The sequence below is a fragment of the Asterias amurensis genome, chromosome 1 (genome assembly GCF_032118995.1).
Source record: "Asterias amurensis chromosome 1, ASM3211899v1".
NCBI lineage: Eukaryota > Metazoa > Echinodermata > Asteroidea > Forcipulatida > Asteriidae > Asterias > Asterias amurensis.
Genome location: NC_092648.1, coordinates 33,446,323 through 33,473,977, shown reverse-complemented (window position 1 = coordinate 33,473,977; position 27,655 = coordinate 33,446,323). Strand labels below are relative to the sequence as shown.

At 37.2% G+C, this 27,655-nt stretch overlaps 2 protein-coding genes across 5 annotated transcripts in view; one reads left to right on the top strand and one right to left on the bottom strand.

Moving 5' to 3' along the window:
* The window catches only part of LOC139937611 (DNA repair protein RAD51 homolog 2-like), a 289,111-nt gene that overhangs the window by 147,159 nt on the left and 114,297 nt on the right, over positions 1–27,655 (bottom strand). The window lies entirely within an intron of this gene.
* Positions 22,621–27,655, top strand: part of LOC139937572 (uncharacterized) — a 90,605-nt gene continuing 85,570 nt past the window's right edge. Inside the window, exon 1 of the mRNA XM_071932780.1 lies at positions 22,621–24,180. Coding sequence (XP_071788881.1) covers positions 23,336–24,180 — 845 coding nt within the window. The 5' untranslated portion in view covers positions 22,621–23,335. The remainder of the gene's footprint in view (positions 24,181–27,655) is intronic.

Below are 27,655 nucleotides of genomic sequence, written 5' to 3'. Positions count from 1 at the left end.
TGTCCCCTTTAATTCACCTTCAGCTATACTTCAGAAAACACATAACTCCACGCACTACATCCAGATTGAAATCTGGTATTTTTGAAGATGGCCCCGGCGAAGGCAACTATCAGAAGAATTTGCCTGAGCCAGGGAGCAAAAATAACTTGACATGACGACGCAGGGGTGATGTGATGAAAAAAGTCAGGTGTAACACTCCATGATGTAACAATGTGGAGACTCCACAACAGAAACAGCAGTCTAGGAGGGTGTCTTTATTATAGAAACAAAATTGGGTTAACTAATCGCAAAGACTTGGACTCTTTTAACTTATACACACAGGCTTGTGACTTGCCGACCACATTAATACCTCAATCAGTGTGCAATTATAAACACAAACGAAATGGCCTCAACATAAGGCAAGATACTTGCCCCTCAGAAAATAAGTAGGACAGTGGCTGCCCTACAAATGCCTGTGGTGTAGGTGTTAATAGACTTTTCAGATTATTTAACCACAACTTTTTCTGGGTTTTTTCCCTAGGGCAAAATAATCAGAAATCAGACTCAAGTAGAAAGAATATCCTGCCTGCCAATTCTTCATTACAGAAACAAAAGACAAACGCATTGTTTAACAAATCAACAAACAACATGCATTGTTGAACTTTGAACTTCAACAAGTTTAAAAGCTGCATAAACAAATGTGAGGGCTTACTATACGTGAGGGGTTGCTCTCGACCGACCGTTGACTAAGGATGCAAAATATCACCTAATTAACTTAAACAAATACTCAGCCCTAACTCATAAGTGTATTATTAATGGCTGCTTTAAAATAATCAGTTACAAATTCTTCATTACAGAAACAAAAGTCAAACACATTGTTTTACAAATCAAAAAACAAATGTATTGTTGAACTTTGAACTTTCAGAGCTGCACAAAAAATGTGAAGGTTTCTTATACGCCCTCAGCGCCGACCGACCGCTGACTAAGTATGCAAAATATCACCTCAATTAACTTAAACAAATACTCAGTGCTAACTCACAAGTGTATTAATAACGGCTGCCAATCAAAGCGGGTCGCACATACAATCTGACGTTGTTAAGGATTCCCATGTAAGGATGAGCACCAAAATAAATCTGGATTGTCCCTTCTAATGAGAAGGCGAGTAAGGTGACACGACACTTTCAGACTGTACCGTCTTTATTTAGAAGCGACCCTTGACTGTCTTTTCTTTCGGTGGATAAAAACCTGAAGGTGCACTTTCAAAGATAGTTTTTTTTTCATGGCGAGTAGGGATAGAGTTTGAAGGCTGTGACAGGCCTGGAATTTCATCTTTGAAAGGGCAAGGCCATTTTTTATTTTGACAAGGGGAATTTCCATTGAAATCTTAAAGTCAAGGGGAAACTTTTGAAGGGGCACCAAGGCTAAGACCAGGCAACAGAGGGCATGGCCTTCGTGGCCTGCATGTAATTCCAGACCTGCTGTGATTTACTGACATGGTAGAGGAATACTATGGTATTGTCCTTAGAATAATGTTCCGTTGATAAGCTATCTTTTGTTTTTTGTTTTTTTACTTTGCTTGAATTGGATATAAGGAAAATGAAAAACAAATGAAAATAAAACTTGATTTCTTTTCAATTAAACTGTTCTTGAAAGAGTTTGGTTTAAAAATGTACATAGCCTTTAAGAAAGACTCTGCTCTAAGGGTTGGCTCATGTGACCATTTACCACTTGTGTTTTACAGGTCATTTTGGTTGGTGAGCAGTTTACAACAGCTAATTTTCCAGAAAAAAAAAAGAAGAAAAAAGGATAACAAAAATTATAATAGTTGCATCCCCCAAAAGAAATCCTGCGAAATATGTAAGAAAAACATGTGACTTTTTCAATTCAGTTGGCTCAGTCGCTGCTTCCATGCCTATCACCTCTGTGACCTGTTTTGAATTCCAGATGGGGGAGCCTTGCATGTGAATTGGTTTTTCCAATCCCTATTTACCTGACTGCGTGGGTGTTCCCCAGTTGGGTTTTTTGTCTTCACGTCTAAAACTGACATTTCTTCATCGATTCCTTTATACAGGGCCCAATTTCATAGAGTTGCTTCAGCAGCAAGTAGAAATGAGCAGGATACCAGTCACAAATGATATATTTGACATTGTATTTTGGCTGGTAATAACCCTTATCTGGTAAGCATAATTTGGTTGTGCTTAGCTACTCTTTGTGCCTAAGCAGCTCTATGATATTGGGCCATGTATGGCTTGCGAGTTACACATCTATAGTCACTCTTGAGGGTACCCTTAGTTTCACAAAGACACCAACAAAAACACCAATAACATTAACGGACCACATAGGTTTATCAGTGTTAAAGTGACACATTGCCTTGGATCGGATGAGATGGTCTATAAAAATCGTTTGTTATAAAATGCATATGGTTAGAAAGATGTTGTAAAAGTAGAATACAATGATCTACACAAATATGCCTCGACATTGCGTGGTTTCCTTTTACTTTGCGAACTAACACAGTCGGCCATTTGTGATGGCCGACGGTGTTAGTCGACGGTTTGAAATGAAAACCACGCATTTTCGAGGCGTATTTGTGTGGATCATTGTATTCTACTTTTACATCATCTTTCTACCCATATGCATTTTATAACAAACGGTTACAAACGCTTTGTTACCAACTCGTCCGATCCAAGGCAACGTGTCCCTTTAAGTCACTTAAAACCCACTTCTTTAAGTTGAGGTATGTGTAGTTTGAAATCAGCTTTCACATTCAGGACAACATTGTATACACCTTTCAAAAAGGGCAAACACTGGATATATGCCCCAACTAATCTAACAATTGATATAAAACTGACAATGACAACAGTAATGATCTACATTCCTAATCCTAAAATGCTGCTAAAGTTGGCTTTGGCACGAACAAAGAACATCATGGAACACGAAGCGGATATGGGAAATGAATATCATATTCAACTACTAATCATAACATAATGCTGAATGAGCAGGGGGGGGGCGGGGGTATAGTGGTACAGTTAGTGGCAATTAAATTGAATGTCCTTTATTGCTTGTCAGCTCTCTCACGCGGTAGTGGAGCATTCTTTCAGATAGGCTTAAATTAAATATAAGGCTCACTACAACACCGGTACAAGCCGATTCCTAAAAATAAACCTACATTACTATAGGAGCAATCGCATAAAGCAATCGTTTCATACTGTGGCTAAATATATGAACGACACAATTTTTACAAAATAGAAGACACTGGTCCATTGAATTCAGCAGGAGGGAAATGCATTATATTCCGTCACTTGACATTTATTTTTGGATTCCGTGGCCGGACTATTCACAGTCTAGTTATGTGAAGTGTTGAATGATATCCATGAGTCGTTAAGAATCGTTACAAATGCTATTTTGTGCGACATGTGACTATGTCAATGGGATATTTTTACGGAGATGTGAACTTGGAACCACGGCGCCTTTGTCGATCCTGAACTCTGGCATTTTACGTGTAAAGACACAAAATAATCGCTGTAATTTTACACACCCTATTCAAGATGCACCTATTTTTGGATTACAAAAAGTCATGGAATGCTTTCAGTGTAATTGTTAACCCGTTCCCAACTTTAAAATTCTTGTGTTTGTCTTGTTCATCAGGTGATAACATTTTCATTTGATTTCCAATCAGTTTGTTTGAGTCAGAATTAAATGAGGACCATGATTTACCAAACGCTGTCAACGGGTACATTTAAACAAATTTTATAATGAAAACCAAATTACTTGATGGTTCATTATTTGAAAGTTTGAGTTTAAAAGTTTAAGTTTAAAGGTACCATATATCATTTAAAAAAAATAGATTACTGATTTAGAAATTACCTCATTAAAAATAACAAATTTACTGTTTTTCAAGCATAAATTGGAAATGCTTGTATACAAATTGTGTGACAAGTTGTTTAAATTGAAGATCTCAGCTGTATTATAACAAATTTTTCTTGAAGATGGGAATTTTTCAGAGCGGTTTTTCAGTCTAAGGTTGGTCGGACCTAAAGAGCTTTCCACACAGTACGCTCTCAGATTTAACACTTTTCATAAAAATAAAATAAAAATAAGCAATGTCTTTCAGGGGTTTTCAATTTATGATACCACAAATAGTTGAATATTTGTGTTTTACCACACTACTTTCCTGAGTCATGAGAAAAAATCCACAGGCATATTACTCGGGTGGGATTCGAACCCACAACCTTTTCCATTCTGGAGTAGATGTTTTACCACTATAGACCCCTGAGCTTGCCTGATAGTTTTTAGAGGCAGTTTTATTCATACTTTAAATTGGTAAAAATTGTTAATATAAATGGTGATAATGAAAAAAAGTAATAAAAACAAATTGTACTAGGAAAGCTTAGGTTTTTCTTAACTTGATATCAGCGTTACTTTACCAGAAAAAAAAAAAAATTTGTGACAAATTTGTTTAGTTCTTATGTTGATATTATGCCATATCCATAGAGTACAATATTAAAGTGCATCAAATCCCTGCAACAATATAATTGCCAAATTATTATGATGAAACCTTTATAAAGCACTGGTATCTGTTGTTACTGATGGGTGCTGATATTTTACAGGTGGTATGCAGAGTTGTGAATATGAAAACCCTATTTCTATATAAGTAAAAGTAGAATGGAAGATTTTAAGAGACTTTTAAATCAGATAAGTAGGAAGAACACCTTGCCCGACTGTTAATAATAATAATAATATAGTAATAACTAGTTCTGATAAAGCACATTTCACAATAATCTGTCAACGCGCTTTACATTAGTGCCCTTGTCATTATGCCAACAACATCCCCTTTTTAATCTTTCTCAGCTCCCTGGGGAGTGTACAGCTCCGAACTGCAGTTGCACTCCAGTGGCTTTTTCATACATAATATCAACCTCTACCCTCACAGGTACCCGTTTAACCTCTACCCTCACAGGTACCCGTTTAACCTCTACCCTCACAGGTACCCGTTTAACCTCTACCCTCACAGGTACCCGTTAAACCTCTACCCTCACAGGTACCCGTTTAACCTCTACCCTCACAGGTACCCGTTTAACCTCTACCCTCACAGGTACCCGTTTAACCTCTACCCTCACAGGTACCCGTTTAACCTCTACCCTCACAGGTACCCGTTTAACCTCTACCCTCACAGGTACCCGTTTAACCTCTACCCTCACAGGTACCCGTTTAACCTCTACCCTCACAGGTACCCGTTTAACCTCTACCCTCACAGGTACCCGTTTAACCTCTACCCTCACAGGTACCCGTTTATACCCCTGGACTAAGAGAAGCAATCATAGAAACACATCTTGGTCAAGGACACAGTATTGTCATGACCAGGATTCGAACCCATACTCCGATGGCTAACCCACCTTAATACTTTGATGCTCTAATCCACATGGCCATGGCACTCTTGTGCATGCAACTACAGGCAAGTCTAATCGATCGTCCAGGCACAACAAGACTGAGCATGATTTACAATTTCCGATGGCACAGCTGAGAAATGAACATTTGCATGCCTAAAAAATATGAACTGGTAGGAATTATGTATTTGAAAACATGATTACCTAATGAAACATTTCCCTGTTTTTTGTGTTGTGTTTCTTGAAATCTAAAGTACAGGTATATGAATAAAAAAAAACTCCCAACAGTAAATAATAAAAAGTCTTGTTTCATATTAAGTGTACAGGTCCCAATTTCATAAAGCCTGTAGACACAAAAACTTGCTGTTCAAAGAAAAGTATTGCTTAACAGAAACAGGTTACCAGCCAAAATTACATTAAGTTTACAATGTTGTGACTGGTGCCCCTCCAGTAGCATTTTCTGCTTAACAGCTTTATGAAATTGGGCCCTGAAGAGAAATAAAGTATTCTATCAGAAAATTTTACAAATATAAAATCTCCCTCAAAAATGATTTCAGTTGACCTCTGTCAACAAAGAGAGTGAAGAAGTTACACTAGAAGACAACCAATGTAAACTGATCATCTCTTGATAGCCACTTTAAATCTCTTTGTTCTGAAGACAAAAACATGCTATGAATCTAAACCCTTATTTAAAGGGATGGTACTTCATTTTAGCGGAGCTGTGTACTGAGATAGCTGCGACACAGAGGGACCAGTTTTGAAAAATAGATTTCCTTTATAGACCGTATTGAATATGACGTCACGCGGCTCAAATATCTGACCTACAAGATGGCGTCTGTGCGTGTTTGTACGTGTGCCTGCATGTGCCGTAGAAATCAAACCGGGAATGTTGCGTGCTGTGTGCTTTGATGATGTACGCGTTTGGACGCGCATACGGTTTGCCCTACAAGATGGCGACTTTTCATAGCAAAAAGGGGTTAATAACAAATCAGTATGAATTTGTTTCCATGGGACCTGCAGCATTTTTGTATGTATGTACCAGCCAAAATTTACCCTATTGGCACACAAATCGCGCTTATTGGCACACAATTCACGCATATTGGCACACAATTCGGGTGTATTGGCCCACTTGCACAAATCGGGCCATTATACTACTTTCTGCATGTGATAGAGAACCCTGAACAAGGCAATTCTTCCCGTCAGCCACACACCGTCCCAAAACCCCTTTAATGATGCATCAAGAACGATCTCCAGATATCAGGTCTAGGAGAGATGGCTCACATACTTGCATTCTAATGATCATCAGATCCAAAGGACATTTGCCCTGTGGCATTCCGTCCAGAGCACATATCCCTCCATCTCGCCTTAATATTTGTACAATAAACAATGCAGGGATTCCTCACTGATGAGAATTACTATTAGCGTCATTAAAGGATAGTCGGCAGGGGGGGGGGGGAGGGGGCTAGCGAGAACTAATACGACAGTGAGGCTATTTAACACATTATGGTGGCCTTTCAAAATTGATGGAAACAATAATCATAACCACGGGTACTTTCTGCGAAATAAAACAGCCAATTTTTATATGTTTTAAGTGGTTTGGAGAATGTATAACATGATTAGGTCTAATGCTTGCCAAGGCTGAGGAGTTTGTTTCCCGAAGGGTGAGAGGGGATATCTTGAATCTCTTCAAGTATTTTGCTTTGAGACCAAATTTCTTGGAGGCATTTTTTTAACTGACACTCTTGATATTTCCTTTACAGGGTGGTTAAACGTGAACGCAGACAAAGCTGTGGTGGTGATAGGTATATTTATAGGGATTACCGAGATCAGTAAAAATGTTGATGGAAGAGTCAACCAATGCATTTTGTTACTGCTGATCCTTTGAAAGGAGCCAAGCAAAAGCAAAAGCAACTCGCACTCTGCCTTTATAAACTGAAACAATCCATGTCTATCATAAAACATGGCTGCTTGCCAGAATTCTCCTAATGCCCTAAATTTTATTTCCGTGCAGTGAGAAAAAATTGATTTCTCTTCAATATGATGCAAAATTTACCATTGTCAGATACACTCGATTAAAACACAGTCTCCCCCCTCTTTCATTCTTACTAGAATATTCTACAGCAGTCATGTAATTTCTTTTTTTGCCTTGGATTCTCCTCCCTCCTATGCCCGCAAGAAACCCCACTTACCAAGCCTGATCCTAACAAGAGCAGACCGTGCTACATTGCGATTACGCACACAGAGGGCGTGTCCAGGCTTATTTTTAGAGCTTCCCAAAATAGTGCATTGGACTAAAAAGCACTGATTACCTAGCCTGGAGGACAAATTATCTGGAGGAGGACAAATTGCATAGCCTGGCTGTTTCTATTCCAAGCCCACAGTGGCCAGTAGACATGCTGATAATGACCCAGTGACGAAGACAGGTCATTAATTATGTCCGATCTGCTGATGTCATTGTACAGATTTTTTACGGTGATGACGACAGCATGCACCAAGAGGCGTCTGCGCGATTTCAAATCCCCCAGGACTGCCGCAGGGTGCCCCAGGCACGTTTTTATTCTGGGCAAATTTGAATAGGTCTCAAGTTTCAGAATGGCTGACTGCCTGGTGTTCGGTTATGTGCCATCCCTCCAGCCGTTACGAAGGGAAGACGAAATCCAGCAGTAAGGGCTTAACTGGTTGTATGACTGCTCGACGCTGGTTGGGTGTTCAAGAATCAGACAGGCCTTGGGGTCGGGATTCCATCTTTAGATGGAAATGTCCAATTTTGTCTTGCACCCCGCAGCTTGGTGCGTGGGAGGAATAGAGGGGTATAACTTGGCCAGTGTGAGGTTACCTAGGAACATGCCGGTAGTGTAATGGTTATGCAAATCAGATGCAACTGTAACATATCTGCAGCGACAGGAAATGCGCTGTTCAAAATGGCTGGTGCTGCCACTTGATTTAAGAGTTAACGTAACAACTACTTGAGATGGATAAAGCCAATCAAATATTGGTCCTTTTAAGAGGATCATAGCTCTAATAGCCAAATATTTTTATTTTGACAGGAAACTTGTATTGTTATATCTATTTCATGTGATTTACTTTTGTTATTATGATAATGATGTGTGAAATGTTCTTTGCAAAATAAAAATATATAATAAATGCTAACATTGGAAATAACACATATTCTTTCTTTGCTTATCCACTAATCAGAATCTGAAAGACAAAAAAATGATAACATGCAATTTGAAGACAAAAAAAGGAGTTAATTTTCCTTACGTTATTGCTCGACAGGTGCAGCGCAGCGTGCAATGATTATGTAAGGTTTTCTTTCACATTCTCCCTTTAAACCGGGGCATTTCAAGCCTATCAATCGCTCTCAATAAATATGTGAGGCGAGAAGCTCGTCCATTCCAATGTTCACCAAAACATTACATTGTGTTGTGTCTTCTTGTCTATTCTTGTATTTTTTTACATGAGGGAAAACAAAACGTTTCTAACGTAAGAAAGGAGTAAGAAAAGGGCCCTTTTACTGCATTGACCCACAGATGGGACTGTCTTCCAATCAACCCAAACTTGTTTACCAAAAGTTAGCGGCGCCGACACAGATGGATCATTCCGGAAAGGCAAACGTACTTCATTCCCTGGGTCGGCTAGGCGCACACATCGCTTTCACACCAGACCCACATCAATTACAGTCATGTTCGCAGTTTCACTGCCTTGCTGATTTTATGGTTGGTGGGTCCCTCACCAAAACTAATTTTCCTCCGCTATTAAAGGTAATGCCCCTTCACACTATACGATGATAGTCCCATCTGTACACCAGTAAGCAGATGAGAGAACGCAAAACAATTTTTGTTGTTTTGTTTTGAGTTTCTGAGAGCCTGGACATTTCAAAGAAATGATAAACTGATTTCTCTACAGTAGGATCTTGGAATAAGCTGACACATACCTCTAAAGGTCACGATTTATGTGGTCACGAGCGCTCAGTTTTAATAGTTAGTTTTAATATTAAAAGCTCAAGTAAATTAACCAACGTCAACCTTTCTGTCCTTATCACATTTCTCAGAATAAAGCTGCCCCTAAACCCTACATTGACAACCTTTTATTACACTGCTTTTGTGTAAAGCCAACTTGACCTCATGAAGAGTAAATGTTGCTACTATACAGTTAAAACTTGCCTCCCAGGTTATATCATAAAGTTTGGTGTGATCCTCGGCTATACAGATGTAACAGGTTAAATGTCTTCCGACTGATGAACAAACATGTTGACAAAATGGAGACCGCAAGAATATGGCAGTGCACCAGCACGTTAATCCGGAAGTCGCAGGTTCAAATCCCACTCTAGTCAGTTTATCTTTGTTCAACCGAAGATCATCTAAAATTAACCCAGTCAGTTTCCCTGGTGGTTTATTACTTGACAATATATTTTTTTTAAATAGACATTTCTATTCCCGGAAAAAGGGCTGAGAGTAAAAGAGTTCAGGTGGTACTATGCCTGGAAAAAAAATAATGATGGACCCTCTACTCTAGAGCGTCACTAATAACAGGTGACGACACAATATCAGGTAGTTTGAGCTTGGTGGCTTTCATTATCGAGTTAAGGATGTGGTGATTGCCTCCCTTTATGTTGTCATTTTTTAGATTGTAATTAACTGAGCAATTTATGACATGTGTTGACAGGGACAGTGGTCGTCCAAGGGTAAGCGGACTAGAGACAAGTAAATGACTTACTCGCATGATTAATCATGTATACTTGGATAAATCGTTCTAATATTGATGCAAACATAAGAGGTGAAATTTATATTACTTTGATGTACATTGTATGACTAACAGAATGTGAACAAATCCCAAAACATTCTCACATTATACCTTAAAGGCAGTGGACACTATCGGTAATTACTCAAATTAATTATGAGCACAAAACCTTACTTGGTAACTAAAAATGGGAGAAGTTGATAGTATAAAACATTGTGAGAAATAGCTCCCTCTGAAGTGACGTAGTTTTCGAGAAAGAAAAGTAATTTTTCGCAAAATTTGATTTTGAGAACTCCAGATTTAGAATTTAAGGTCTCCAAATCAAGCATCAAAAAAGCACACAACTTTGTGCGACAAGGTGTTTTTTCTTTCATTATTATCTCACAACTTCGATGACCAGTTGAGCTCAAATTTCAACTAGTTTGTTATTTTATGCATATGTTGAGATACACCAAGTGAGAAGACTGGTCTTTGAAAATTACTAATAGTGTCCAGTGTCTTTAACCAGGAAATTTATACTTCAATTAAAAAATAAACTACTTTCATTGATGGTGAAGTATAAATGATAAGTGGTAATTAATTCTAAAACTAAAAATGAATCATTGTTGGAGTAACAAGTGGTAATTAATTCTAAAACTAAAAATGAATCATTGTTGGAGTCCCAACATAAACTACATCCATCAGCCACATACAATCGTTTGCATACCACATGTATTAATTATACTGAGCTAAGCCCATGGCTAAAGGCAGTTTGTGAACCCTATGTACTTTGTGCATTGTCTGTGGCATCTGCAAAAGTGTTTTAAACAGGATCATCGGTTGTTTAGAGAAACAATACCAAGTACCCCCACATTCAAATCACTCGGGTGGGATTCAAACCAATGACCTAGCTAGCCCGGTGGCTAGAGGCAGTTTGAATTCCCAGTTTGTCAAAGACTACCGGTATTTAATTTAATCCATGGTGGCAAAGGACTGAAATTTTTAGTACGGATGGTTTACATTATGACAAATCATCCTTGTGTTTCTTTCCAATTTCCTTAATAACAATAACAATAACAATAACAATAACAATAACAATAACAATAACAATAACAATAACAATAACAATAACAATAACAATAACAATAACAATAACAATAACAATAACAATAACAATAACAATAACAATAACAATAACAATAACAATAACAATAACAATAACAATAACAATAACAATAACAATAACAATAACAATAACAATAACAATAACAATAACAATAACAATAACAATAACAATAACAATAACAATAACAATAACAATAACAATAACAATAACAATAACAATAACAATAACAATAACAATAACAATAACAATAACAATAACAATAACAATAACAATAACAATAACAATAACAATAACAATAACAATAACAATAACAATAACAATAACAATAACAATAACAATAACAATAACAATAACAATAACAATAACAATAACAATAACAATAACAATAACAATAACAATAACAATAACAATAACAATAACAATAACAATAACAATAACAATAACAATAACAATAACAATAACAATAACAATAACAATAACAATAACAATAACAATAACAATAACAATAACAATAACAATAACAATAACAATAACAATAACAATAACAATAACAATAACAATAACAATAACAATAACAATAATAATAATAATAATAATAATAATAATAATAATAATAATAATAATAAAACAGTATTTATATAGAGCAATATGAATTGGCATTTCTCAACGCGCTAAACAGCAAAGTGAAAAGCATTACAAGAAAATGAAAACTGATATATTCCCAAATTAAAGCCCAAAACAAATAATTATAAAATTAGGCCAGACCAGCTTTATGAAACAGTTAAACAAACAATCACTAAAACCCCCAAAACATTTTCCTAAATTGTGTTCTCCTCCCGTTGTGTAATATTTATTATTTTAGGGATTAAGGGGTTGCATGTGTTGCCTCGAAACTGCTGTCATTATTTCTCGTTTCTTATCGACAAACCGAATCTTGCTTCCAGCCAAACGTTATACCATCATCAGAGTACCACTTAGCAGCCAAAACATCTTTTTAAAGGTACAGGGTCATGTGCTTTGGTAATGGCCCTGAAAAGAAATTGTGTAATTTTGACCCAAAAGCCTACTTGTGATAAAGAGGGTATTGGTCATAAGCATCTTGCGACACAGTTTCATCTGAAGCGCCCTCATTGGTTAGAAGTATTTCAAAAACAGTTATATCTCAAAATGCCCTGGAGGTGACCTTCAGAATTTCCATTGTCTTACTGAACGTTGTTGGATCCAATTTTCTAGATTAAAATACAGCGAATCTTGTTTTGCTGATTTCTCAATAGGTAGGGCACAGTGTAGTCTGAAAAACTAAGTTCTAACTGAAACTTTCACATTTGACTTTTACTGTATATTTCTTGGTAATTTTACCTGTAAATCAGCAGTATGTTGACAAAAAACCAAATGATGACCCTACCTTTAGGAGGGTAATGAAAGTCAATCAGTCTTTGCTCATATTTGTCATTGCCCAAATGGTTAAAGCCAGAACAAAAACATCTAGAATGCATGCTCTTTTGATTATTGCTGTTGCACCGAAGCTTATCACACGCTGATGTAAGGGGTCACTAAAAAATATTCTTGGATCCTTTAAGTAATTGTTTCATCTGTTAAATCTATGATACATTTTGGAGCCCACCAGCAATGTGACCAAAGACTGTATTTAATTGAAGTATGGAAAGCGATTGTTTCCTAACCAGTGAGACCTGGTACCATGGTCCTGCTTACCATTAGCAAAGAATCTACTTGCGGAAGCAGGGAATTCTGTGCCTACTTCAAGCGTATTTCACAGATTAGCGGGGAATATTCCACGCTTCTAGGCATTCTATACTTACACAACAGTGAATGTAAGCGCATAATTTGCCGGTAAGCAGAGCCATGAAATTGGGCTCAGATGGGGAGAAAAAAAAAACAACTATAAAATGAAGCAGACTGAATAATTGTGTTGGATAATCAAAATACTTGTACATGGGTTGTAAAATATTTAACAAATACTTATTCGAAGTCACTTTGTAAATACTTTCAAATTTTTGTTCTTGTGTGTGTGTGGTGTGGGGGGGGGGGGGAGGGGGGGGTTGAAGGTCCCTACACTTGATGTATGTCAATGATGGTAATTATTTCCTCCAAAGGATTTGAACTAAACGAGTTCCCTTTCAGTTTGGAGTTTCTCTTAAGTAGACACTGCATGAAGACAAACAAATTAATGCACCAATGATCTAGCGAAAAAGAATTTGGGGTAAACAAGAAAAAAACTATAAGAAAATAAATTAAAGAATACAAAGTATTTGTCGAACTTGAGTCTATAGGAAACCTTGCCGGGAGGCAGAAAAATGGGTAACTATGGCTTTTTTTATTTATTAAAGCTAAGTGCTGGTTGTGTTCTTTCACGGCAATATATTGCCACCCTGGAGGCTCACGGAGAGAAGAGAGTAACTGGGAACTGGAAAATGCTTTCAAGAGAAGATGATGAAGACGTGTCAGCGAGGATGTTAACGGCTGTTGCTGCCTGCAGCGTAATATCAGTCTTGTAAGTGAGGGTGAGTGTATACAGACACACTACTATGGTGCCAGTCCTTCTCTTCCTCAAATGGTGCTAATGTCATGAACTTCCACAACAACGACCGACCCCTCGTCTACGTCAGCCCCATACTTATTGGGCAGGACGTCACTAGCGAGTCTTTAACTCGGAAAATGGGATTTACTTTTTGTCCCCATGATGGTCGGGAGGGAGAGAAATTATATCATTGTATCTTAACCTGGGTGGTACTGTCGAGTCTATGGACACGTACGCAGTGGGTACAAATAAAGGGATAAATACATGATATATAGGATTACGATGAGATTGGTCGTCGAGGAACACTGGATCTACCGTGGGTGGATATTAGAAGGAATTCTATGCAACACTGTGAATCCAAATCTGCACAATCTATTTGCAGACAAGTGGGTCTACGGCTTAATTTGTGTCTCAAGATCTTGTTTCAGTCTTTTTGGCTATTGGTGGGGTTACATCTTGCCTAGAATCAGACCCCAACATGAGTCTGGACACTTCTCTGAAATTTAAATGTAAAAATGAACCCAAGACAAAGCAAACAAGCAAGTGAGTGACAGACAAACTAATAATGGTGGTAAAGAAACAATGACATTGTAATATAATGTTAAGTGCTATACACTTACAAATCAAAGAGTGAAAATGTTTGCCTTAACAAACTTCAGTCAGTCAATAAATCAATCAATTAATAAATTGATCGATCACAATCAAACAATCAGTCAATCAATCAACTATAATAAAACAACCAATAAATCACCAAATCAACCAACCAATCAAACACTCAGTCAATCAACATACCAATCACTGGACCATACAATCATTATCAACCAATCAATCAACCAATAAACCAACCAACCTATCAATCAACATACCAATCAATAAATCAGTCAATAAATCAACCAACCAATGAATGGACCATCCAATCAATCCAGCAATCAATCATTAAATTTATCAAGTGCCAATGCAACTTGTCATTGTTCATATTGCCTGCAGTATTAGCTCTCCAAAAAAGATGGGGCTAAAGTAAAGTTTTGAAAATGGTTACTGAAGGAGATTGTCTTTTTTTCTGAGAAAGATGACTCCACATCCTAGGTGCGATGATGGAAAAGGCAGGACCCCCTAAACATCCAGATGTGCTTGCCTCTTACAGCGCAAAACACTTCACGCTACTGGTAAAACTTCTTCTGATGAGATAATCTTCAGTGATTTTGAAAACAAAAGTTTCCATATAGCGAGCTACATTCAACTCTTTTTTTAAAAGACTTTATTATTAAAATGTATTACTGGGAGATTTGTTTGAGATTGTACACTCACATTAATTTTTCGTAAATCTTTGCGTGTAATGTGCCTGTGGACTTTTTTCACAAGACTCGGGAAAGTATTGGGTTTATGGTGCTAAGTAAATATTGGTGTAAGGGAAAAAAAATTCTTCATCCCTGCAATATTAACATATATTAAAGGCAGTGGACACAATTGGTAATTGTCAAAGACTAGCCTTCACAGTTGGTGTATCTCAACATATGCATAAAATAACTAACCTGTGAAAGTTTGAGCTCAATCGGTCATCAAAGTTGCGATATAATAATGAAAGAAGAAAACACCCTAGTCACACGAAGTTGTTTGCGTTTAGATGGTTGATTTCGAGACCTCAAGTTCTAAATCTGAGGTCTCGAAATCAAATTCCTCGAAAACTATGGTACTTCAGATGGTGCTGTTTCTCACAATGTTTTATACCATCAACCTCTCCCCATTACTCGTCACCAAGATTATGCTAATTATTATGCTAATAATTATTTTGAGTAACTACCAACACAAAAATTGATATGTCTTAGTTTTACTAGAAACCCGGCGGCCGTGTGTTAGTCGTTATGGCGCGCGCAGTACCCAGCTGCTGTTTTACCCACCTCGACCCCAATCAGTTATGCATCTGTGTATCTGAAATGCATGTACGAACGTTACGAGTACGAGGATGATTAAAAGTCTGTTGGGGTGTTATAAAACAAATATTGACTACTTTTACTCGTGCTATGGTTAAAACTCTGACTCCCTCGATGATAGAACGCTCCGGGGATCACCTCGGGAGTCTTAACCATCAAAGCAGTCAATATTTGTACACTATCATGTCATTGTGGTACCCACTTCTGAAATATTGTATTCAAACTACCTCTAGCCATTGGGCTAGCTCGGTGGTCTGGCTTCAAGATATCTGCTCAAGCAATGCAAAGGTCGTGGGTTCCAATCCAACCGAAGTAATATGCCTGTGGATTTGTTTTCAAAGACCTCAGGAAAGTAAGTATATAGTGCTTAATCCATAAAGGGAGGGGGAAACCAAATAGTTTAAAAATAATGTCAGACAAATCTGCAAGATCATGCAGATTATCTGTTACAGTCAGTATCTTCTATTTCAGTGTCCATTGTGCATGTTAACTGAACACTTTGGTAATTACTCAAAACAACATTTATCTTAAAGACCTGCTTGAACGAAAATGTCAAGTCGTAAACTTTGCTGAATTCCACTTAAAATGTTTTCGATGAATAAGGAAATCGAGTCATATGATTATAAATAGGTTTCAATTGTGTAAAAAAACAATCATTTTGTATGCCCTTATCCATAGCTTTTCTGCGAGATTTGCGAAAAGCCCTGTTACGTAATCACTCTCAAAACGTCATAAGTAGATAAAGCCGCTTTGTTGCAGCGTGGATGTATAACAAAGCAAACTCCCACAAATGACGTCAGCGGCATTGTCCTTTGACGCCCGCTCTCAACGACAGAAGTGTTTTTAGTTTTTCAAAAAACATTTAGGTAGGGGCCTGATTTTTTAATCGATAATTACGAAAAGTTCACAAGTGTACACATATCAAAATTACATTAAAATGGTGAACAAGTGCATTATAAACAAGTAAAAATACCATTTCTGTTGAAAACATTCCGCTCAGGTAGCTGTTTAAAAACTGACTTGGTAAAGAGCTATGGAGAGCTGTTGATAATATAAAACATTGTGAGAAACGGCTCCCTCTGAAGTAGCATAGATTTTGAGAAAGAGGTAGTTTATCACTAAAATAATAAAAGACTTCTAGCCTGAAAGCACACAAATTCATCCAAAAAGGGTGTATTCTCTCTCATCATTTTCTCGCAAGTTCAATGACCAATTTAGCTCAAATTTTCACAGGTTTGTTATTTTATGCTTATGCTGGGATACACCAAGTGAGAAGACTGGTCTTTGACAATCCCAATTACCAAACAAGCACCTTTCCTTTAAGTTTAAGGATCTGTATGCGTTTGGTAGATATATACTGATACAATTAAACTTACCCAAGGTGGTTGAATTTTTGAGATATCAAGCCACACAGGAAGAATAATCCATAATAGGGCTGCACAGAAGTAACACTTCTTGTATTAAAAGTTTGGGGATTAAAAGGGATATATAGTTTTCCAGAATCCCATACTTTGAAGTGAAATGTTCTCAAAATGTATTGTACTAACCAAAGCTGTTGTACTTTATACCACATTCATCATTACCGAATATACACAGACCCATTTAACCCTATTTCATGTAATAAGTGGGCCTTCTAATCTTAGCATACTCTCTTCGGGGGGTAAGGTAACAAGATTGAAAATAAAGCATTTGTTTACAAAAACCACAATTCTGTTTTGTTGGTTTCCCAAAATGTGCTGGCCGAGTAGACTAACCATTAAAACGTACAGTTTAAGATTAAGTGGTGTACACTTAACAAATTTAAACAATTTTAAATTGCAATGGCAAATGTGTCTGCCTTAAAAAGCTGGAAATAATTCTTGAAAATCATGCCCAACTAAACATTTGTAACGATGACAAATTAAATTCACCATAAAAAAAGGGACCCTTTTTTCATGGCCATTAAAGTGTATTTTTATACTCAGATCTAAATATCTGTTGCGATAAGGATAATTATTCCCTGAACATCACAGTAACAATAATGGTTCACTTATGGGAAATGCATAATTTATGTCTGCATGTTCCCCATTATCCCAATAAGGTGGAACTACGTCATCATCGCCGGGTGACGTGGGAAGATTTAATAAGAAGGTCTGTTCAAGAATTCTAAATTTGACAACTCCGTGCGACAACGACGGGCAGAGACCATCCTGGTGGATATTGTAAGTGCATTTCCTAAGTGTAAGCTGAGAAATGCATGGTTCTGTGCTTTTATTAATTTCAAAGCCCCTATGTCATCTTCTTCTTCTTCTTTTTTTTCTGAGGGGGGACTTTGTCTGAATCATGGGTGTTAAAGTAATTAAATCCCAAATTAGTTCATGGCTGGGCCCCATGCCACGCACACACACTCATTTCCACACTTCATTACCGTCGAACCAATGATTTTGTAAACGTATGGCAACATTTCCTTGTGATCAATTGTAACATTTTAAACTAACACATTACTCTGAGTGCACGAATTGATGAAATAACTCGTCCTGATTTTAAATTTCAGTTTTCTTATTAGGTTGAACATAGAGTCCTTGCTCTATGGAATGAGGAAGGTTGTTATTTTATTTAGGAAGTTAGGACTGAAATCAAGAACCAAACAAAATGAAGGCCAATTCCTATTTTATAATTTTGTTTGGGGTACAAATATTCCCTTGACATTCTGTCCCTCCAGCCCTGATTGTGGGCCTTTGCTATACCATGGCTTGAGCTTGAGTTCCAGCATTGGGCTCCATCAAGGGCTCTGGCTTAAGCTACATCACCAATTTTCGAGCAGTGTAAACACAAAATTGTGCAATGTTTCTATCCCCAAATGTAGCCCAGAGCCAAAGAAAGAGCCTAAAAGTCAAGATTTGGGAAAAAGCCCTTAGTAAGGCAGTGTCCAAATTAGCAAATGTGGCTGTAGCTTGATCGTTACATGATCATATTCTTCATCCCGGATGCAAAAATGTACATCTATCTAAATCAAACACTTTCAAATATTGAAATTCCCCTCATTTGATTCTTTCCTTGTTACAATCATGTTGTCAGGGGGGAAAAATACAAATTTGAAGCTTAAATACAAATATGCCAAACACATTTTAAAGGTAGGGTCCTGGATTAATTTCTGGCAATGTAATGATAATTTAAAGGCAAAATCATAGAGAAAGATACAATTTGTGATTATTTGTAGTTATTGTAAAGCAATGTGTAACCTTTGTAAAAGGGGCTCAAATGATGTTTATTTTTTATTAGTAATAAAAGTCATGTGTGACAGCTTAAAGGCAGTGGACACTGTTGGTAATTGTCAAGAACCAGTCTTCACACTTGGTGTATATCAACATATGCACAAAATAACAAACCTGAAAATTTGAGCTCAATCGGTCGTCGAAGTTGTGAGATAATAATGAAAGAAAAAACACCCTTGTCACACGAAGTTGTGTGCTTTCAGATGCTTGATTTCGAGACCTCAAATTCTAAATCCGAGGTCTCAAAATCAAATTCGTGGAAAATTACTTCTTTCTCGAAAACTACTTCACTTCAGAGTGAGTTGGTTCTCACAATGTTTTATACTATCAACCTCTCCCCATTACTCGTCACCAAGAGAGGGTTAATGCTAATAATTATTTTGAGTAACTACCAATAGTGTCCACTGCCTTTAAGCTGAATCCAGTGTATGCTTGCTGAGAAAACAGCAAAACTCGATTATATGAAACCCATCCATGTTTGATGAGGTGGCAGCAGGTACCAACTGCATCCCTGGCTGTATTGAGGACAGTAAATCAAACAAACACCATGGACATTTCCAAAAACACTTCATGCAGGAATCGTTTACCAGATTCATAAATCTTGGGGTGAGAATTTATCCAAAATATCTTTGGAGAATTTAAATGTTTTGGACAACGCCCGTCAGAAACTTGAGAAATGATTAATGCATAAATCGTTTCTCAGATTACAATTATTTGAGGTGTACGCTTTTCCACAATTTCTTTTGGGACCTTTGGAGATTCAAATGTTTTGGACACCACCCCTCAGAAATCTGAAAAACAAATCATGCATGAACCGTTTCTCAAATTATCCAAACCATATTGCTTCCAAAGGAATCCTTTCTCAACTGTGTATGGTTATTAATTTTTGGAAAACTTACAAAAATATGACCATACCTTTAAAAAGAAAAAAAGGATAATAGGGCCACATCTGTTATTTGGAGGAACACTAATAACAATGATAATCATTTCTCCTTGACATGCACTATTTCCCTTTGGGGTACATCTTGTCTTTGAATTCAGTGAGAGACAACCCTTAATAATGAAAAATACTCTAATTTCATAAGAAACGGAGAAGAACTAATCACTTAGAATAATTTGTCCCTGTGGAGACAAAATTACATTTGAATTGCTACCTTGGTGCATTCATAAATATGTCATACTATGAAACTCATCACATATTTTCTTTTTCAAAGACCTTGTTTTTTTTTTTCTTCTTCAACTTTGCACACTGATGTTATGTGTAGGGGGGAAGGAGGCAGTGGAGGGTCTGCCTGTAATGAGAAAATATGATGGAATATCGGTGTGTGAGTGTGTGGGCATGTCTACTATTGACAACCAAGGACTTTAACAAAAGGGATCCGGGAAAAAGTCACACTGGGGACAGTCCCTGGTAGATTTTGTGTACAAAACCAATGGGGATGCTAAAAAATAAAGCGAAGTCCTCGGTCTGCACCATAAACATGCCTCTGTGTGTGTGTGTGTTTTGGGGGTGTTTTCTTTTTTTTTTTTTGGGGGGGGGGGGTGATCCCCTAAATTGAAAGCATTTCCAACCTGTCACCAAATACTATTTTTTCATTAGTTAACAAAACTTTTAAATTGTATCTTGTTAACCCTTACACACAAAAGACTACACAATCTTATATAGGAATCAAAGAAGTGACAACAAATCTATAAGAATCCTAAAGGAATCCTTAAGAAAATATGTTTTGAGGAAAAAATATTATATTATGATGCAGGCTTACTGACACAATTACCATTGTTATCTCACTCCTGTTTCAGCCCCAGGTGAGGAAAGTCAAGGGATGAATGGCCAACAAAAATAAGGAGGTTCAGAACAAAAGACAGAGAGATTAAAAAAGAACCATCTTAATATTTCCATTCTTTCCCTTCCCATTCATACTTTACCTAGAATCAGCCTGCCTCAAAACTGATGCGTTTATTTAAAGTGAGATTTTATCAAAGAATTTCACTTCAGGCGGCAACAACCAATTTGCACACCCTGTCTATATCACGAAGAATAAAAAAAATTGTGGTTCATACTTGATAAAACAATCAAACAAAACATATAAATTAAATACAGTCAAAATTCAGACTATCACGGGTCACTCTAGGAAATCTCAATAGTATAATGTCTGTTTTATACTGGCTCCCACTTTTTAAAGGATATTACAGAATTGGTTTTTGCAATCAAAACAGTTGCTGGCAGTGTAAGCACTTTGTGTAATCCACCATATACATAAACTGACAAACCTGTAGAAGTTTGAGATCGATCAGCCATCTGGGTCACGAGAGAATAGTGAAAAACCGATTACAAATTTTGCATTGCATCTCATTAAATATGACATTTCAGAGAAAAATATTCTACTATCATCATCATTAGACCATGCAATTTTGATGTAAATCTGTGATCTTCACAGTTTTTTTGGGTACCAATTCTGTAATGTTCCTTTAACTGATAATTGAAAGGCATGTTTTCAAAAAACCCAAGATGCGTTTGGTTTTGCTCCCTACATAATATCCGAGCAATGACACACACAAACCGACAATCCTCCTAACACACACATACCTAAATTGAGAAATATCAGAATTCTTTTATTTCTCTCTTCTCTCCACACATAATGCCGACGGGGGGAAAACAGCTTCAAATTAATATTTCACAAAAGGGCCTGACACAGTGCGCATTGTTTAAGCAATATCCTTGCAGCTGCCGAAACCCCCCGTTATAGTCCGTATTATGTATTCGCCTATGGGAGGAAAGTGTGTTATAATACAACAAGGACATAATGAACACGAGATTGCTATTACTTGACGACTGCCTCATAATACATGGGATGTGATACGAGCTATTTCGCCCAGGCACTCTCCTCACCATGCATACCAATGGACGGACCAATTTCATGTGGGTTAGACCAATCCCATGAGAATTCCCATCAAAATATCTGCTGCATTCCATGTCGTAAACCGCAAACTTCATCTTGAAATTGAGAACAAAATCTGTGTTCATTTTGTCACCGTTGATTAAAAATGGGCCGTATAACGATACATGTGTGCGGGACACACAAGTACAATTTTACATTCTCTCAATACAAACCATTAATTTGTTTGATTTACTTCAGCTAAATGAAACAGCCTATGGACGCCAAAGATAACTGCAAAATATGCAGAGATGGAATTATAAGGAACCTTCCATTTTTAGGTCAAGGGTAGATTCATTGTTGACGCTGGTGACTTTCCATCAGCTATTATTGCTACATGGCTAGTTTACTTGATAATACACCGCTAGTTACAAATTATCCTCTTCCCTCTGTGGTGTGAACATACCATCAAAAATGAAGGAGATAATATTGGAACTGACCTTTATAATTCATACAGTCATATTTGGATAAGTTAGCAGTGAGTTGATTATTGCATCTGTTTATATAAGACATGTACGCACAAAACACACTGAATTTTTCAACCAGCATGGTTGATGGCAATATCAGCTCCACGTACATGAGAAATTAATTGGATTTTTGTGTTGAATGCCTTGCAAACCCCCTGTTTCTAGGTAGAATGGTAGCTCCTGACATTTCCCATTGAAATCCCATATGACATGCAATTAATTTACATGATTTAGGGCTATGCCTCCATTCTGTGTTAGGCACAATACCAGTAGTAGTACAGACACTATAGTAACATACACTGAGTGTCGAGGAAAAGAGATGAGTTGACAGAGAATTCTTCGTACTTGTGATTCCGAAAGCGCGGTTGATTTTCTGTGTGAGCCCCGGTACAGCTGCTGTGTTGCATAACCCGGATGACCAATTGCTCCATGCATTATTGTCAGTCAGATTGCCAGCCCTGTCATGTGACTCAGGCATTTTAGAATTCCTGTCTTACCCGGTGTCAGAGGTCAGATCTGCATGACGTGCTGAGCTGGCCAAGCGAGGCAGTGATCATACAGGGAGTGTGAGGGAAAGAGTGTGTTTGTGTCGCGGTGGAAAGGATATTGGAAAGAGGCAAGCCTCCGTGTGCATGGCAAACACGCGTGCACGGTCTGTCATTACTTGGATGTAATAATCACCAAGCAAAATTATCGCTGTGTTAAATTATGATGAACACCACTGTGTGTGTGCTGTGTGCTGTTGTCTAGCTCTAAACGTTGTCGGCCCGGTGACAATGTGAAGGCTTTTCATTCATCCTCTTGCCATTGTGATATTTTTTATGTACAGAAATACAGAAAAGATGTCCTCTCTGCTTATGTGAGACCACCAGGATGTAAAGGGAGTATCATGATGTTGCCGAAGCTGTTACCATAATGTGTGGATTTACTGGCTAGTGATGGTGGGAGGCTGCCATGTGATGTCTGGATCAGAGCATGGCGTGTGCTAAGACTCGCTCTGATGGTATTCGGGCTATTCTGTGACAGTCACCCTGGCTCCCGGCTGAAGATGGGCCTAGCACCTAGCTTCCCCATCGAAATGGAGCCCGTTTCCTTTGAGCCCTCGGAGTTCTTCTCGAGCACCGGTAAACGCCGTGTCGTGAATAACCAGGAGCTGGTAGTGCGGTGTCATGCAACATCATTCCACCGCATCCATGAGAATATATATGGAGATATGCTGGAGGCCAGACGAACGTTTCTGGTACCCAGACAGCATTTAGAGAAGGTTGATTTTGACGAACTCACACGTGAGTACCCACATTGGAACGCTGCAAACATTGCAGAGTTCCGCATAGAGTTCATCAATCACGATCAAGATGAAGATGCATTGCTTAATTTTGAAGATACCTGTCGGACTCTGGATAAGTTAGCAGACAACTCACCTCTGGATTTAAGATACCACTACTACAAGGAGGCCATGACACTAGAGTTAGAAAAGGTAGATTTCCACGACTTTTTAAAACTGTGCGAGATGCTTCGGCAAGCACGGGACGAGATGGATGCGTATGGACTTCCAATGCCGACGGGAATATCCCCGCTATCTAAGCAACGACACACCATGGACAGGTTAGAGCGACAGGTCCTGACTGGCGCGGAGGGCGGACACAACTGTGAGTGTCCGCCCGCCGAGGCGAGCACCAACAACAGACAGGACAACCCTAGCCGAAGCCGGTCGTGCAAAGGAAAGTGTAAAGCGAGTGTGGGTCGTGTGGATCACTATGTCCTGCAACAACAACATCAGCAGGAGTTTGGGGATCCTTGGGAGCTACGACCAGATTTCATCCCCAAAGCTGTGGATGAATTAAGGTACAGTTCTGATGACTCCATTGTTACTGTTGACAGGGTAACATGACATAGATATTTTCTAGGTTCCGTAAGCAATAACCTGTACGATGCGCAAACAGCCAAAGTACAAACCCGACAGAACCTTCCGAAACAACTTGAGATACAAACAAAACTGAACCACGAAAGATTTGACTTAATACAAACACATAACAAGAAAACTGTTCTGACTGTTTGATCCGGCTGTATAGTAAATCGCGATACACCATGTGTATTTAACAGTGCCGGAGAGAACAACCTACGATTAAAAAAAAAAGGAAGAGAAAAAAAAAAAAAAAAAAATGAAATAAACTGAAACAAAGAAGCAGTATATGCAAGTATTTACATACAGACGAGATGAAGTACTATAGCTGTTTACAACCATAATAATATTAAATCCCTTTCAATATGGAGTTGCTTATTAAATTGTTAATGTTGGACTTCCAAAATGAATTTTGAAATAGATGCTGGAATGCCGTGACCTTCATAGTATTTAACTAGCATTCTGTTTTAAGTTTGACCGTTGTCGACCATGCATATCTTCAAAATAAATTTTAGATACAACTTACTTTAAACTCAAAATTCACTGATACAAAAATTCAGCTAAATAACAAAAAGTATTAACAAAAATGAGAGTGTTATGTATGCTGCTGCAACTAAATTATACAGGGGGAGTAAAATCAGTTGATTTTTTTCTGCATGTTGAAAATGTAGGCAACATGAAAAAAAAAACTAGACAAGAGAAATTTATGAGCCGCAACGGTCAAGCTTTCCAGAGTAGCTAATAAGGGATGAGTTCATCAGCGTACTGTATATATGATTTTTTTTTCCTCATATAGTGTATAACTGCGCATGCTCTCAATCGACTATGTCGGATTGTTAAACAGGATCACCAAACATCAATTGAAGAATCAACGATGTTCTCCCCAAAAACATTTAAAAAAAAAAGGTTTCTTCAAATGATGTTTGGGTCTTCAGCCAATCTTGTGTAGACATGTCCATTTACAGCATGCTTATTGGGTGTATAGGATTTGCATTGCTTAGACTTCTTACAAATTGCTTAAATAAGTAGTCTGCTTTTTCCCCCCGTACAATTTCTTGCACTTTGAAAAAAGTGCTCTGAACATAAAAAAAATTACCTGCCTAAAACAAAAAAAATCACTTGAGATTTTTCTTCTTCATTAGTAGTTGGAATTTTTTCTATGATGGAGAAATCTTGCAATACTCGAATGCTTTGGTAAACTTTGTTTCCATGTAGACTTACAATTATACTGTTCCCTTTTTATAAAGCCTTGTAAAAAGATGTGTTTTTTTTTTACAATCTGACCTTATCTTTAAAATTCAAGGTCATTTTATGGCATCTTTCTCTCTACAAATTCTTCCCATTTTGTTTGATTATTTATATTCATAAAACAATCAAGAGTATAGTGATGTCTTTTTATCTCTTCGAATTTGAAATATCTAATGTGTTGGAATTTTCACATAACTCTTCAAATTATTTAGGATATTGTACCATAAATAAATTCCTGATTAAACTTGTTCTCATATTGTGGCATATTTCATGTAACGAAAAGAAGACAAATTCAAAAAGGCTTTCTTTGATAGCAATTCAGGGATGTATCTACCGCTTTGAAAAGTTTGTCAAACTCAAAGACCTACTTCAATGAAACAAAATCAAACAAGAAATGCACAAATATTTATGAGTTATGGTTGCATACAACATTGGGATGAACAGACAAACAAACACTTCTGCAAAATAACATCCCAAAGGCTTGGTTTTAAAATATTAAAACATGAAATTGTCAAGGATCGCAAAAAATCAGGACTACATTTTACAAATATTTACTGATAGTATACACTTCCTTTATCAACCCTAATTTATTAAACATTTTTCCCTTACTTGTTATTCATTTTTTTTAAAGAGAATAATGGAGCATGGACAAGTCTGTGTTTTTCTTTTTTCTTAAACTGGACTTTTACTTGTTAAAAAAAGTTGATCTGTCCCAGTGCGGCCAGAATGAAAGGTTTTTAAAAGATAACCATTGCTTCAACGTAATAATATGTAACCTGCAAGCCAGGTCAAATTCAGTTTAACCAGAAAGTTGGCAAACTTACCCACCCCTGGTGGGTGGAAATTGTATACTACCCCTGCTTACTCATCACCCAAAAAAACTTTATTCTGAGTTCCTCATTAAATGTGATTATCTAACTTCCAATTTATTAATTTTGATATTTACTTGCTACAATTTAATTTTTGTACCAAAATTTGTACTGAGCTGTTGACATGTATACAACAACAGAGAAGGGAAAAACAAACTAGCAATATCACGAGACGATGTGTAAGTAGTTTTGTATAACATCAAGATGTACTTTGAAAAAAGCTAACCTGATCCCGATCTCCAATACAAGTAATTTCACGAAAATTGGCGACTCAGAAAACCTCCCAGTAATCACTTCTCTTAGGTCTATCCGCCACTATTACTGCACTCATCTGAGGAATTTTGCTTTGTGCGATGTTAAATCTAATTCAATAAAACATAGTTCATGTATCAGAGATTTAAACAAGATTCAAGGACCCAATCATACACACTTTCATTTCAATGTGGTCAAAAAACAAGCTTAACACCTAAAAGGTCGTCATCATTGTATCTAAATGTCAGTATCGAAAAAGTGCATTCAGAGTTATAGTTTTTTATTATATTTCTATAAAAGACAAATCGATAGATTAACAAAATATTGTATGTGTTGGGTATAAGTAAGTGTTTTATCACACTCCCACACAGTCCCCCAATCATTTCGCATGAATTACAATGATTGCTCATGGTACATGCATGGTGTGTGTGTGTGCCAATGTTTTTCAAAATAGTATTGGAAAAGCGTGTCCAAGGCACATCTTTTTTGATGACAGTTTTTTTTTTTTTTTTTTTTTTTTTTTGCCCTTCCCTGGACGGCCTGTGCTTGTTTTTCTGTTTTGTCCGAAGAATATTTAGCATTATGCTATGCACCGCAGTTCTGTTCAAACCACACCACCAGCAAACACAGCTAATCAAAGGTTATCTGTGTATAAGATTGGCCAAAATCAAATAAATGATCCTCTTCAATAAGACCTAGAAATTTATTTCCTTTTTTTTTTTTGACAACAAAATTTCCTGGGTATCACTTTTTCCCATCTTATAAAAAAATGAAATATTTGTACATTATTTCAACAAAATAAGGATGGTGAGATTTTTGGAAATCATCTCCAAAAGCAATAGTGAATTTTCAATGGCGTTCCTCCAATCAAATTGTAGCTTCAGAGAGTGGCTATTTATACAAAAATCTATTAACTCCCCTGAAACCTGGGGAGAAAGCACATGATAATGACCTTAACCCTCAGCTTCCTAAACTACATACAAAAATCGTTGAAATAAACACCATCTGAATGGTGAGTCTTAATTGCAATATGGCTATATACGCATTT